Source organism: Terrapene carolina, unplaced genomic scaffold, assembly GCF_002925995.2.
Source record: "Terrapene carolina triunguis isolate 2854851 unplaced genomic scaffold, T_m_triunguis-2.0 Scaffold165, whole genome shotgun sequence".
Taxonomy (NCBI): Eukaryota; Metazoa; Chordata; order Testudines; family Emydidae; genus Terrapene; species Terrapene triunguis.
Genome location: NW_020664516.1, coordinates 354,907 through 368,629, shown reverse-complemented (window position 1 = coordinate 368,629; position 13,723 = coordinate 354,907). Strand labels below are relative to the sequence as shown.

Genomic DNA, 13,723 nt, shown 5'->3' with positions numbered 1-13,723 from the left:
GGCGGGAGGTACTGGGGGCGCTGCGGGGCGGGGATGGCGGGAGGTACTGGGGGCGATGCGGGGACGGGGCGGGGACAGCAGGGGGCGCTGCGGGGCGGGCACCCGGGGGGAGGATGCGGGGCACAAAGGCCTGTCACGTGCTTGCCGGGGCCCGCGCGGACCCGCCCCGAGACAACAGGCCCCGCCCCGCCCCCAGGGCCGCTCTCCCCGCCCCAGCCTCCCCCTCCCGCCAGGGGGCGCCACAGCGCGCGGCGCCGGGCACAGCCGCCCCCCGCCTCATCCCTCGCACGGAGCCGGCCGCGCCCACCGCGCGGGGGACGGGCTGGGGCAGCGGCCCGGGTGGGAGCGAGACTCGGTCCGGCCCCGGGTCACGGCCCGGTCCCACCACCCCCGCCGCGCCGCGCCGCGCCCCGCCCCGCCCCGCCCCGGTCACAGCCCAGCCCCGCGCCTCACCCCGGGCAGGCCTCGCGCAGCCCGCAGCTGTCCTACATTCCGGCCCCTCTCACCGCCTCCCGCCAATGGCGGCCCGACCTCGAATGGAGACCCAATCGGAACGACTCACGGGGAGCTCGCCCCGCCCCTCCTTCCCATTGGCCAGGCACAGCCGCGGGGCTCCCCCTCCCACCGGGGCCGCGCGAGGTGCTGGTCCTGCGGAGGGGGGGGGCTCTGGCGCGCGCTCCTGCCCCTGGCTTGCTTCAGTGTGCGCGCGCCTGTCCCCGGGACCTCCTGAGGGGAGGGCCCCTCTCAGAGGCTCTGCCCAGCCCTATATAGAGCCTATAGGCTCTTTGCCCCCTGGAGACCCAACCCACCCTAGCCCCTATATAAGTACTCTATAGACACTCTGCAGTCACCCTATAGACGCTATGCTATGGTAACACCCTTCCCTTCCACCAGTGTGTCAGCAGGGTGTTAAACACGGGCTACTAAAGTTAGATATTTTTAGATTGCCAGTCTGGATAACTTGTACCCAAGAGTTTAGAAGAGCTGGCTGAGGCGCTCGCTGCTCCATTCGTGTTGCTTTCCAAGAAGTCTTGGAAAACCAGGGAAATGCCAAAAGACTGGAAGAAAGCGAATGTTGTGCCAATATTTCAAAAGCGTAAATGGGATGGCCAGGTGGTCTGACGTTGATCCTGGGCAATATAATGGAGCGGCTGATACAGGACTCGATTCCTCCCCCGCTTGCTTGCAACACAAAGGAAAGGCTGTGAAGCTCAAGACAACGTTCTGTCTGTAGCTAGACGCCTGAGTCTGAATGGGGCAGAAGAATGACCTGAAACCCTCTCTGCTGGCTGAGGCATAATTGCCTCAAGCCTGATGCTGTGACCACGGGAGCGAGCTCATGGCCAACCCTGACTGGGAAAGCAGAAGCAGTGTTGAGCCCTGCGGTCGCTGAGCCCCCCGTTGAGTGTGGGGAGACACAGGCAGGGAAGGGGGATTGCCAAACATAGTTGTCCTGTCCACAGGTAAGAGAAGCCCCATAGAAGGGTAAAGCAGCCGGAAGGCCATTGCTGGTAACGGACACATCATCACAGTGTGGTCGTGGCCATGGTGGGTTCTGTTAACCAAGAGACCCTGAATCACAGCCCACCCGGGGGTGAGGAGGACTCTGTCCTGGGGGTGAGGGCAACACATTAACCCCAAAATGGGTCCCTTGCATACACACAGCCCTGGGGTTGGAACACAACTCCAGAGGGGGCCTGCCAATGTGGGGGGCACTCTGCATCACCAGAGCCACAGACATATGGCTGGGTTAAGACCTACCTTGCAGAGGGACAAATCTACACTGATCCCCCATCCTCCCCCACAAATGCTCAAGGGGTCACTTCCTACCCCAAGCAAGGGATAAGATAAGAACACCCCAGGGTACAGCCAAGATGGCTGACACATGCAGGAATGTGGGTTTACTGCCCTCCTCGCTCCCTGGCAGACGAGGGCAAGGAGGCAGAGGCAGGGCTCCATCCCAGTTTCAAACCCAACGGTTTTGGGGTGGCAAAAGAATGAAAACTCCCCATGTGCATCCTGCTGGTGCCATCCAACAGACCAGACCTAAGGGAGGATGTGAAACTGCTCTGGATTGTGTATTGGAAGTTTGATTGATTAGAAACTGTGCTGTAAGAATCATGAAAGTGCCTGGTAGGACAGCTACCAAGGGATCGGAAATACAGTGTTTCCAACTCTCATGATTTTGTCATGCGTCTCATGATAATTATTGTTTTCCTTAAAGCCCCACCTCCTGAGGTCAAGTGGAGGTGTGATGATTTCAGCCTTCATTCTTAAAGAAAAAGTAACTTTTTAGCCCTCGTGGCTGTAGAGAAAGCTTCCAAATGTGACCCCAGTGCAACCTAAAGGCTCAAAAAGCAAGAGGCAATAAAAAGAACACCCAATCTATTATTTTTACATAATCTCATGATTTTAAAGCCAATCTCATGATTTTTGGTGCGCCTGACTCATGATTTTTGAACATTTGGCAATACTGGAAATAGGCTGTGGCATCTTTGAATAATGTTTGTGTGTTCAAACTTCCCCAGCTCACTGGTTAAAGTAACCCTGCTCAGTTCAGTCTTGAAGGGGGAAGAGAGATGACAAAGTGGGAATTTTCTGTAATATTTTTATAAATACTATGTGTGCCTCAGTTTCCCTCTATGTTGCATTGCTACCCAGTGGGTGTAAAACGGCCAACACTGCTCTTGGAACAGTGCAGGAGGTGTGAGTGTCACCTCGCTGTCTCTGGAATGAAGAGAGTCATTGAAGAACTGGCTCAATTCAGGGGTCCAACAAGACAGAGAGATGCCCCAAGGGCTGAATGATCAACACCTAACACATGAAACCCAGCAGGTGGGGCTTGGGAACTGAGCTGGAGAGAGGGTGTCAGAAGGCTGGAATTGGGGTGGCCGTTTTGGAGGGACTCAGGAACAAGGACAGAGACTAGCACCAGAGATGAGTCCATCACAGCTTGGCTGGCCCATCATGGCTTAGCCAGGGTGGACTATGGCTTAACTTCTGCATCTCTGAGCTAACCCTAGTGCGTTCAGATTCTGTAGCCAGGTGACCAATCGATGGTGCGTGGTTTGGAGAGGCTGCCTGTGTCGCTGTGGATACTCACTGAGAGCACTGCACCCTGACGGGGGACAGCACAGATCTCCCACAGGAGTCTGGCTGGGCTGGATTCGGTGCAGGGAGCCACGAAGAGAGACGGGGTCACTGGTGCCCACAACCCAGTCTCAGAGTCTTGGAGGTCACAGGCCTGCCCTGGTGGAACGGTGTGGGACCTCGGGGCCCGGCCCACCATAGGGGCACTCCCAGGAGACTGGTTACAGGTCGTGGGACTGCATAACAGGGTATGCTAAGGAGCTTGGCTGAAGATGGAAAATCAATTTCCCCCAACCCTGTAAGAGGGGGCTTGCATGTGAAGGGTGGAAGACCCCCCAGTCCAGAAGAAAGCCCCTAAGGTATGGATGCTGGACCTTAAAACCCACAATGTTTGGAGTGGGTCGGGGAAGTGTTACAGAGCTGCACAGGGAGTTCTGGCCAGGAGAGAGAAAGAGATGGGCAGGCTCATAGCAGTGGGACGGGAGCCCAGTTTAGGTGCAGGACCCACTAAGGTCAGAGCATGCTGACCAGCGGGGGGAGCGAGACCAGCCTTGCACTGCAGGAGAAGGACCCTGGATGCCTCTAGAGGACTCTGACCCCAGCTCAAAGAATGCTCGGAAGTGGTGAGGATACTGAGGCAGGGAACAGCGTGGAGGTTTAGTGTTTTTGCGTAGACCTGCGCATTTCTTGTGCGATTTAGTAAAGAGCAATGGTGAGGGGGTGCTAAGACAGAGGATCTGCACCCCAAGAGGGGTCTAGAGACCCCCAGTAAGGGCAGTGCCTGGGCTCTGTTCAGACTCCAGCGGCTTAAAGCACACGGGGATTCAGCATTTGGATCCTCTCAGCAGTATGCTCAACAGGCTCTCCTGGGACTCCGACACCTTCGGAGAGAGAAACGGGCGCCTCTGGCAAAGAGGTGTTTACACAGTGTTCCTCAGTGCCCTGGGCAAGCACGTCAAGGCCAGTGCATGCTCTGCAAGCCCCGGCCTGGGCTGGCTGGAGTGATCCTAGCCTGGCCTCATAGTGCTTTATGCAGGGGCTAGCCCCCTGCTCCAACGGATACTTCCAGGGAGGTGCTTCTCTCACAGGCCAGAGGCAGCTCTCAGTCTGCTGCAGCAATGCTTCCCACTAGGCCTAGTGCTGATGGGCTTGTGATGGGAGCAGTTAGCAAAGGCCCGGCCCCAGAGGTGTGTGCCCGCTGCAGCCGGCAATGAGGGCATGCCTGGAAGCGGAGCACTTTGCACAGTTACTGCAGAGAACAGAGACCATTTGTGCAATGGCAGATGCTGTCTGAACGTGCTCCCTTTGGTCCCTGTGCACAGCCTGGTGGGACCCCAGATGTGGGGCACTGGCCCCTCACTGCAGTCAGCCTCATTCACAGGCCTTAAAGGGCCTGTCACAGGCACTCAGTTACCTGTGGCTCTCCGGCTCCAGGATGGGGGCAGGATTCGTTCTCTTTGAGCTGAACAGCTCAGCTTCTCAGTGAGGCCCCACAAAGGCCCCTGCTTTGCAGCGCCCCTTGGGCTCAGATTTCTTGGGTGCAAATCCAAGCCTGCCTGCTGCAGAGCCCAGCACAGGGACCAAGGGGGCACAGCTCAGACCTGGCACAGGCTGGGATTGCCCTGTGGCCAAAGTGGCCTGTTGAGTGTGGTGGTCTGTCTCTGGCTAGTGGCACCTAGAGATTCATGAGTCTGCTACAGCCTTGGCTAAGAGCCACGTGGCTTTTAGCTCATGCAGTAGAGGCTCATCTACTTCAGAGGTCCCAGGTTGGATCCCGCCTGCCAACAACCAGGGTCTGTCGGCGTTACACTAGCTGGCCAGTGATGGCAGTGTCATGGTGACACCTGCCAGCGTGATGGAATTAGCTGGCAATGTAGTTAATTACCCATCTGCTAATATGCAAGTAACAAGCCTCTACTGTGTAATTAATCACCATTCACAACACAAAAGCCAGTCATAGCAGGAGTGGGTGCTGCTTTGCCCTCCACACGCACTCGGATTTGAACCCTTTGCTGGAGGGCAGTCGGTCGGGAGCAAAGCTGACCCCCGCTGCCTTCAGTTCATTTTGGGGTTCTTAGTGGCCCTCTGACCAGAGAGGTTCTTCCTGGCCCGTGTTGGCTCTGGGTTGGGTGGGAAGAGGGTCTTTTGCCCTCCCTGCTCCTCCGCACTGGCCTGGGAGCTGCCCAGCAGTATCTCGTTGATGTAGCTCAGTGTTTGGTTGTCGAAAACCATATTGAGGTGTTCCACTCCCGGCAGCTCCATCACATGCACTCGCTGCTTCTGCTGCTTGGCCCAGCGGCTGCACAACTTCATGCTGCGGGTGCTGACGGTGTCGTCCCCGTCCCCATAGACCACGTCCACGGGGTCCTCATAGGGGAAGTGCTCATCGTAGATGTAGGTCTCCACTGTTGGGAAGCCCGTGCCGTAGAGGCAGTAGGTCTCCACGCCAGGAGGAGGCAGCCCCTTCAGCAGGTCCTTGGTGTCGTTCCACATGTACCAGCCATCCTCAAAGTTGACGTCGAGGAAGAAGCGCCGGTAGTCCCGGTACGTGTAGTTGTAGGATGGCGTGGAGATAAAGACGTGTGATTCGGGCCAGGCTATGTTGGTCGGGAACATCCAGGGGCTTGTGGTGGCCATGCGCTGCTCCTCACGCAGTTTGATGTTTGTGACCATCGGGATGCCCTGGTTATCTCCTGCAATTCACACGGGCACTCATCAGGAACAGCAGCTCTAGCAAAATTAACAGATGTCCCAAGGGTCCCAAAGCAATGTACAGACTATATATACAGAGATCATTCACTGCTGAAATGCTGCCACCACTGGGGGGCGGGGGGGAGGGGGCAAAGCTGCTGCTCAACAGATGCGCTGTAATTCAGGGCAGGAGCCCAAGAGAAATATTGTTTTGAGGTAAAACTATTGGATTATTGGCTAATCCAAATGATGGAACATCCAGCAGCACAGCCCTCAGCACCTTGTAGCACTGGGGTCAGTCCTGACTGCGTGGGGAGGGCGCCCCCTACAGAGCACCCTGCCCTGCTGCAGCACAGCACCCTATTGCACCGCACTGGGGCATTGGGGTCAGCACTAACTCTAAGGGGAGAGCGCTCCCTATGAATCCCCCACACCACTCCTTACAGCCACAGTCCTTCCCTGCTGGGCACCTGTCCCTGCTTCTCTAAGCCCGACCAGAAGTGTGTGTGTTGGGGGGGATGGGGACAAGGTTTTGTGCTGGGGGAGTTTCTCAGCTGGTGGTGCTGGGTGTCCGGCAGGAAGGGAAACGGTCCTAAGCCTGTGTTAGGTTTTCTAAGCCGGCTCTGTGTGTGTGTTGCAGGGGCAGGGTGTTTCCAAGGGTGTTGGTCAGAACAGCCAACTCTCCTGGTTTTCCTGCGAGTCTTGTCATATTTGGTGTATTTTGGAAAGACCCTGCTCCTGGAGTCCTGTGATTATTCCAGAGAATATCAGCGTCCTTTAAACCAAAAGTAAGTTTCTGACCCTCCTTGCTGTGGAGAAAGGCATGGAAACGTGACTCTAACGCAGTCCTAAAGGCTCAGAGAGCAGAAGGCAAAGCACCCACAATGTCTTTTTTTTTTTTTCTCAAAATGTCATGATTTTTAAGCCCAACTCATGATTTTTGAATATCTGGGGTTGACAATACTGGGTGAGGGCTCAGTGGTGTTCTGAATGGGGGAGAGACTGGGTAGGAAGTCGAGGGGTTCTGTGTCTCAGGGAAGAAGGTGTGTGTGGGGGGGTGTTTCTGAACTTGTGGGGGTAGGGCTGGGGGAGGATTAGAGTGGGGAGGTGTAATGTAGAGGAAATAGTTTAAAAGACCTCCCTGTCTTCTGCAGCAGAAGCCACCAGAGCCCTGCCAGAGCAGCAGTGTATACACAGAGCTAGTCCTTGCTTAGTTCGTTCTTTGGACCCTAGCTGTATCTGTTGGTTTCCTCATCTTCGGCACGTGGTGTAAAGAGAGTACAGACGCAACGGAGAGGGGACCGGCTGTGTTGGCAGGGTGGGGTGTGGGGGAATGGAGCCAGTTGGTGAGTGAGGGTGGGTGTAGGGCTGGTCAAAAAAACTCTCGACACCATGTTTTTTGTTGGGAAACGTTGATTTGTTTCAATGGGGACTCTTTGCAGGAACATATTGGCTGCGATGCAGCTTTCATCAGGAGAGGACGCTGGTCACGATGGAATTTCTGGTGGGGAGAGAGACCTACCCCAGAGCAGCCAATGGGCCCCGTTGTATAACTACAAGTCATCAGGCCAGAGAACAAAACAACCAGACTCTGTAGGCCACTGGGGTGGGCGTGCACCTGGGCTGTAGGAGAGACAGGTTCACGTTCTGCCATTCTAGGGGAGTGCCCTGATGCAGGGTTATAGAGTCAGTTTCTCTGGCCCAGGGATTATTTATACAAAGTGGAAGAACTTCAACAGGAGAGCCTGAGAGAGCCCTGCCCCAGAATAGCCCCTTGCCTGCTGATTAGCGCTCTCACCTAGGAGGAGGGAGAGTTTAGTTCAAATGCCCCCAAATCAGGCAAAGCAGGATCTTGAACCTGGGTCTCCTGCATCCTAGCTGAGTGCCCTAACCACCAGGCAAGGGGCTATTCTGGGGGGAGGAACTGTTTCCCAAGGAGCTGTAAGTGGAGTGAATTGGGAGGAGGGTGTGCGTGGTACGTGCAGCCAATAGCAGGTAGAGCTTCAGTGAGAGTCTTTTTACTGTTGTTCCCTTTCTACGACAGGCATTTCCTCCCCTGCCTGCTCTGAAGTGCTCGTCCCTGGCCAGTGCGGCAATGCTACCCACAGCAAACCCTGGGCGGGCTCCCTGTGACTGGACTTGTGCTCCCTCAGGGGCACTGCCGTCAGACACCAGATGGTTGGCGAGCTCCTGATGGAGCCGTTTGCAGATCTTTGCCCACCCTGGGGGCTCTACAACAGATTCACACCTCCCCATTATTCCATGAAAGGAAGGCAGGAAGCGGACAGTGGGAGCCATCACCCACCGGAGGCCAGGACGAGCATGGACTTGACGGCCCCGCCCCAGGGGGCACCGAGGGAGATGAAGCCCGCGATGAACCGATCTTTCCAGGCCTGGGGCTGCTGCAGCAGGAAGTAGAGGATGTTGAGGTTGCCCAGGCTGTGTCCGAGCAGGAAGACCCGTTTCTGGTAGGTGTCGTGCATCTCCTCAATCAGCGCCTTCAGGTTCTGGAAATACTCGGGCTGCTGGTCTGGGGAGAGAGGGGCATCGTGCCATGGGCAGGCCAGCCATGGCCAGCAGGAGCCCAGCCGGGGGCAGGTCCCTAGACCCTGGCACAATGAGACACAGTAACCCAGATCTGGACCCTCCAGTGGAGGCAGAAGAGGAAACGCACTGGGGGGCACTCATACAGGGCCCCCCCCATGAGAGAATCACTCCCTGCAGGGTTCCTCCTCCCACATCTCTGCCAGCATGGCCCCCCCTCCCCTCAAGGGTGTCTCTTTCAGGCTCTCCCACCCTTCTCCCCGCCAGGCTTTCTGGCCTGGTCTCCCTCCTGGGCACGGGGCTCTCCCTGGGCGCCAAGCTGTCTGTGTGGGTGCCCTGCCGCCTCCCTCCCTGGCTGTCTGGGCTGAGATGGAAGCTGGTCCCAACCCTGCACTTACTGGGCCCAATCCTCCAGTCGTAGGGGGCAGCCCGTACCGTCTGGTCCCGCACGTAGCCGTTGTTCACCAGGTTCTGCACCAGGGTGTGTAGGTAACCTACAGAGAGACAGCACGGAGATTGGGGGGACCCCAAGAGAGACAGCATGGAGGTAGGGGGACCCCCAGAGATACAGGGCAAGGATTGTGGGGGTCCAGGGAGGTACAGGGTGGGGGTTGGGAGGCTCTAGAGACATAGCATGGGAGTTGGGGGCAGACTGCATTCCTCCCCGCTTCCTGGCTGTGGGCAAGCTCCTGCCTGGCTGCCCAGTGTCTGGGTTCCTCTGGCCAGAGGCGTTGGCTCAGTGCATTCTGGGCATTGTGCTCTGGGTCCCCTCATTCCCTGGGATGGTTATGCCGAGTGGCATTGTACAGCCCTCTCCTCTCAGACATGGGTCACTGCACCGTGGGCTTTGCAGAGATCTTGCCTCCCCTGGCCCTCAGCTTCCCGCCGCCCCCTCCCAGCTGTGGGGTCTGGATGTGCAAGGGTCCCAGAGCTGGGACAGACTCAGGGATAAAGGGAATGGTCCTGGGCTTCAGAGAGCCCTGCAAAGCCAGGCCTGGGCAAATCCTGCAGCAGCCAGGGACCCTCTTCTACTGCTGGGCACCAGCAGCAGGATCAGCACCCTCGGGAGCTCCCCCCAGACCACGGGGACCCCTCGCCTTGGACACCGAGAAGGGCGCCCCTCACCTGCCAGCTTGCTCTTGTCCAGGTACTCCACGGAGTAGGTCTTGCCAAAGCCGGGCACGCGGATTTGCACCCCAGGCGCATTGGACATCTTGCCGGTGCTGCGGTTATACACCACTCTGCAGGGACAGGACAGGAGATGGCAGGTGGGTGGCAGATCCACCCCGCCAGGGCACAAAGGCAAGGCCTCTGGGTGGGGACAGAAATCCAGGCAACCCCCATCCCTCATGGGAAACACCCTGCTTGGGAATTCAGGATGGGGGTTGTGGAGAGGGCTTGTTTCTATGGCCCATTGCTCGCCGCAGGGCACTTGTCAGCCCTGAATAGCCGATGAGGTGGCTGTTAAGATTTTGTGTTATTCATGGGTATTAAGGCTCGAGGAGCGCATTGTGACCAGTCTGTATATCATGGGCCAGAGGATCTCACCCAGGGATCCCTGCATCGTCCCCAGCCCTCCCAGGTGAACTAGAGCGGGTCAGGTGTGTTGCAATGGGCAGAGATGAGTCCTGGTCAGCTAGAGGCAGAAATCCCTGGTGACAATGCAGAAGACCTGCTGTGAGGGGTTAGGGAAGAGGTGCCCCATAACTTGGCATTTCCTGGCTTTTCAGGGTTTGCCACACTGACCAGCCTGACCCCTCCAAGGTAAAGGTTTTGTTTTGTTTATGTAGGAGGATTTCAGGTCTGGGGGGGCAGGGATGCCCTCCAGACCCCCACACTGGCGTGTGGGGACGAGGAGGGAGCGCCCATGTCTGAGGTTGCAGGGAAGAGGGGGTTAATTGCTTGCATGGAGAGGCCTGGTGAATCCATCTCTACCCTTCCCAACTCCAGCACAACGGAGCCTGTCGAGTGCTGATCTCTGACCTGTGCCCGCCAGGCCAGGCCTGGCTCCCAGAGCACAGGAGTCTCCGTCCAAGCTGCACAGCTTTAACAGAAGCTGGAGAGCCCCCGGCCCTGGAACTCAGAGCGTCTCAACCCCGGGAACCTTGGCCGTCTCTTCCCAGCCGAGCTGAGCTCTGTCACATGAGCCCTCTTCTCACAGCTTCCTGACCCTAGAACACAGGGGGCAGCCCTCTTCCCTGAGCGCAGTCTGCGGCTTCAGACCCGCTGGAAACAATCTGGCAATCTCGACTCAGCGGCAGCCTCACGTTCACACGGCTAGCAGAGCCCTCAAGTGTACCACAGCCTAACCGAAACGGGGGGAGCGGTCCTCATTAAAACAGCCTCGGGGAAGGTGCACTGTGGTGGGAGCCAGGAGACCAATTCTCACCTCGTCTACTCACATCTGTTTATATTTGCATGTGTGTCACAGCCCTGAGTCCTGAGCAACGCCTGGGGCCGGGAGTAGGTAAGAGCCAGCCTCCCTGTTGTACAAATGAGGTAACTGAGGCGATCTCTGGTCACTCTGGGAATAGAACCCAGGTCTCTACCAGCAGACCCCAGTCGCAGACATGCTACCATTCAGAATACTGCCGCTAACCACCAGCCCACACCCCCTCCCAGAGCCAGGAATAGATCCCAGCCCAGACCTCTATCACCTGAGCTAGAGGAGCTCTAAAACATTGACTTGTCCAACGCTGACACTACAGTGAAGAGACCGAAGGCACCAGCAAAACCTCTGAGGAACAGGAGCCATTTTCCCAAAGGCAGCTTGTGGCACCAGTCCCGTTGGAAACAAAGGGAAACAGCAGCTATCCGCTAGGGACGCCTCTTCCACTAGCCACATAGTGTCCGTCTTTACTGTGGGCACGAGCGTCGTCACAGACTCCGAGATCCCAAGGCCAGAAGGGACCACTTGGGTCATCTAGTCTGACCCCCTGTAGAGCACAGGCCAGAAACTGGCCCAAAATAACTCCTAGAGCAGGTCTTTTAGACAAATATCAAATCTTGATTTAAAAATTGCCAATGAGGGAGAATCCACCACGCCTCTTGCTAAATCGTTCCAACGGTTAATTACCCTCATTGACATCTTATTTCCAGTCTGAATTTGTCTGGCTTCAACTTCCAGCCATTGGATCAAGTTAGACCTTTCCCTGCTACATTATTAAATCGTTGTTCCCTTCCCTTTGTCAAGCTAAATAGATTGAGCTCTTTGAGTCTCTCACAACAAGGCAGCTTCTTATCTTGTAATCATTCTCATGCCTCTTTTTGGACCCCTCTCTAATTTATCAACATCCTTCTTGAACTGTGGCTACCAGAACTGGACAGAGGATTCCAGCAGCGGTCGTACCAGTCCCAAATACAGAGGTGAAATAACCTCTGCTCATACTCAGAATTCCCCTGTTGATGCATCCCAGGCCTGCATTAGCTGTTTTGACCACAGCTTCACACTGGGGGAGCTCATGTTCAGCTGATCATCCACCACAACTCCCAAATCTTTTTCAGAGTCACTGCTTCCCAAGATAGAGTCCCCCATCCTATAAGTGTGGCCTACATTCTTTGCTCCTAGATGTATACATTTATATTTAGCTGTATCAAAACATATGTGTTTTAATACGACTAAGTTTATTTGCCAGTTTACTAAGAGATTCAGATTGCTCTGACTCAGTGACCTGTCCTAGTAATTATTTACCACTTCCCTGATTTTTGGGTCACCTGCAAACTTGATCAGTGATGATTTTATGTTTTCTGCCAGGCCACTGATAAAATTTTAAATAGCGTAGGTCCAAGAGCCGATCCCTGCTGGACCCCACTGGAAACATACTCCTCAATGACAATTCTCCATTTACAGTTACATTTAGAGACTATCAGTTAGCCAGTTTTTAATCCATGTAATGTGGTCCATGTTAATTTTACATCATTCTAGTTTTTAAATCTTCAATCCTATTTGGTAGCTTTGGTTCCTGTGATGGGGTATACAGACCCCACACTGGGTAGCACAGGTTAATGAGTTCTTGTGGGCTCGAGTGGCCCCACCCCATCACACCTGTGAGAGGCATCGGAGTTGGAGGGAGGAACTTAAAAAGGGCAAACCCAGCACAGCTGGCGGGAGAGCAGATCTTTGGTCCTCAGCCCCTGGAGCAAGGCAGGAGCTCCTCAGCTGACCACTGCCCTACAACTCCTCCCTGAAGAAAAGGAGGGTCATGATGCTGATCAACTTTTGATGGGATTATTCTTCCGTATTAGCCTGTGAGCCCAGTTGGGGCCAAAGCTTCCCAGAAGGAGCTGAAGAGAGAGCCTTAGCCCTCCTTGGGGCAGCTCATGTCTGTCCATGTCTTTTGTCTTTGTTGATAGCCCCAGAAGCTGCACCAGCGTGGTGGAACACCCACACAGCACAGGGCAGAGGCTGGGAGCGTGCAAAGCCTGGGCTAGAGCGTGCCTCGGGGCAGGAATGCAGAGACAGACCTGTTGCCAGGAATGGGAGTAAGGGCAAATGGTGACCAAGATAGGAAAAGCACCGACTGACATTGCTTAATTACAATCTAACGTCCTTAGATGAACAGTGAAGGAATGTTGGTGGTAAATTTTAGTGGCATGCAAACTGACCGAGAACAAACCAGCCATTTGGGAACTAGAGGGTTATGGGAAAAGGGTCAGATATAGAACATTTCTTAAAAGGCCCATTTTAACAAGGTAATGGGTCACTTGCAGATCTCCAGGACATGCACCTCGCTCCCAGGTGGTGGAATGGAAGCTGGTGAAGAGGCAGTGTATTCTCCATGCAAATTGAGAGCTTGAATCTCTGCTGCATGGGAACAGCAGGACCCTGCTTACAGCCCCTCAGTCCTCCCAACCCCGCACTGGATGCAGATGGGAGGACACAGAATCGGGGCCTGAAATGGTGTATTGGAAATTCTGTTAAAATTATAAGCTATCACATTACGTTCTCAGGGGTTTTCCCCAGCCTGCTTGCAGGCTAGGGGGCATGGTAGGGAAGTGTGTGATCAGGGTCTTCAGCAGCCAGACTGCAAAGAGCTGACCTAGAGTAATTTGGGCCCCTCTGCCTTAGGGAGCAGCCTGCTTTGTCTCTCTCTGGTTTTGGTGTGGTAGGGTTCTGGAGGCTAAGAAATAAAGCCATGTCTAACTTAAGTTTGTATGCTGTGAATATAACACCTACGGAGGTTAAGAAACCATTCAATGAGGTGGGCTAGTCAGAGTTCAGTGGCCTGCCTTTGCAAGCCCATGGCTCTAGATTTATAAGAGCTAGATTTATGGGCAAAAAGAACAGGAGTACTTGTGGCACCTTAGAGACTAACAAATTTATTAGAGCATAAGCTTTCGTGGGCTACAACCCACTTCTTCAGATGCATATAGAGTGAAACATATATTGAGGAGATAT

General features: G+C 55.2%; 2 protein-coding genes across 2 annotated transcripts in view; both read right to left on the bottom strand.

Moving 5' to 3' along the window:
* LOC112104250 (uncharacterized protein KIAA0895-like) overlaps positions 1-516 on the bottom strand; it is a 44,204-nt gene extending 43,688 nt beyond the window's left edge. Inside the window, exon 1 of the mRNA XM_026653823.1 lies at positions 454-516. The gene's annotated coding sequence lies outside the window, so the exon portion shown is untranslated. The remainder of the gene's footprint in view (positions 1-453) is intronic.
* Positions 517-4,983: 4,467 nt separating this feature from the next.
* Positions 4,984-13,723, bottom strand: part of LOC112104249 (phosphatidylcholine-sterol acyltransferase) — an 18,597-nt gene continuing 9,857 nt past the window's right edge. Inside the window, exons 4-8 of the mRNA XM_029912022.1 lie at positions 10,485-10,496; positions 9,451-9,566; positions 8,724-8,819; positions 8,087-8,311; positions 4,984-5,783 (exon numbers count right to left, since the gene is read on the bottom strand). Coding sequence (XP_029767882.1) covers positions 5,146-5,783; positions 8,087-8,311; positions 8,724-8,819; positions 9,451-9,566; positions 10,485-10,496 — 1,087 coding nt within the window. The 3' untranslated portion in view covers positions 4,984-5,145. The remainder of the gene's footprint in view (positions 5,784-8,086; positions 8,312-8,723; positions 8,820-9,450; positions 9,567-10,484; positions 10,497-13,723) is intronic.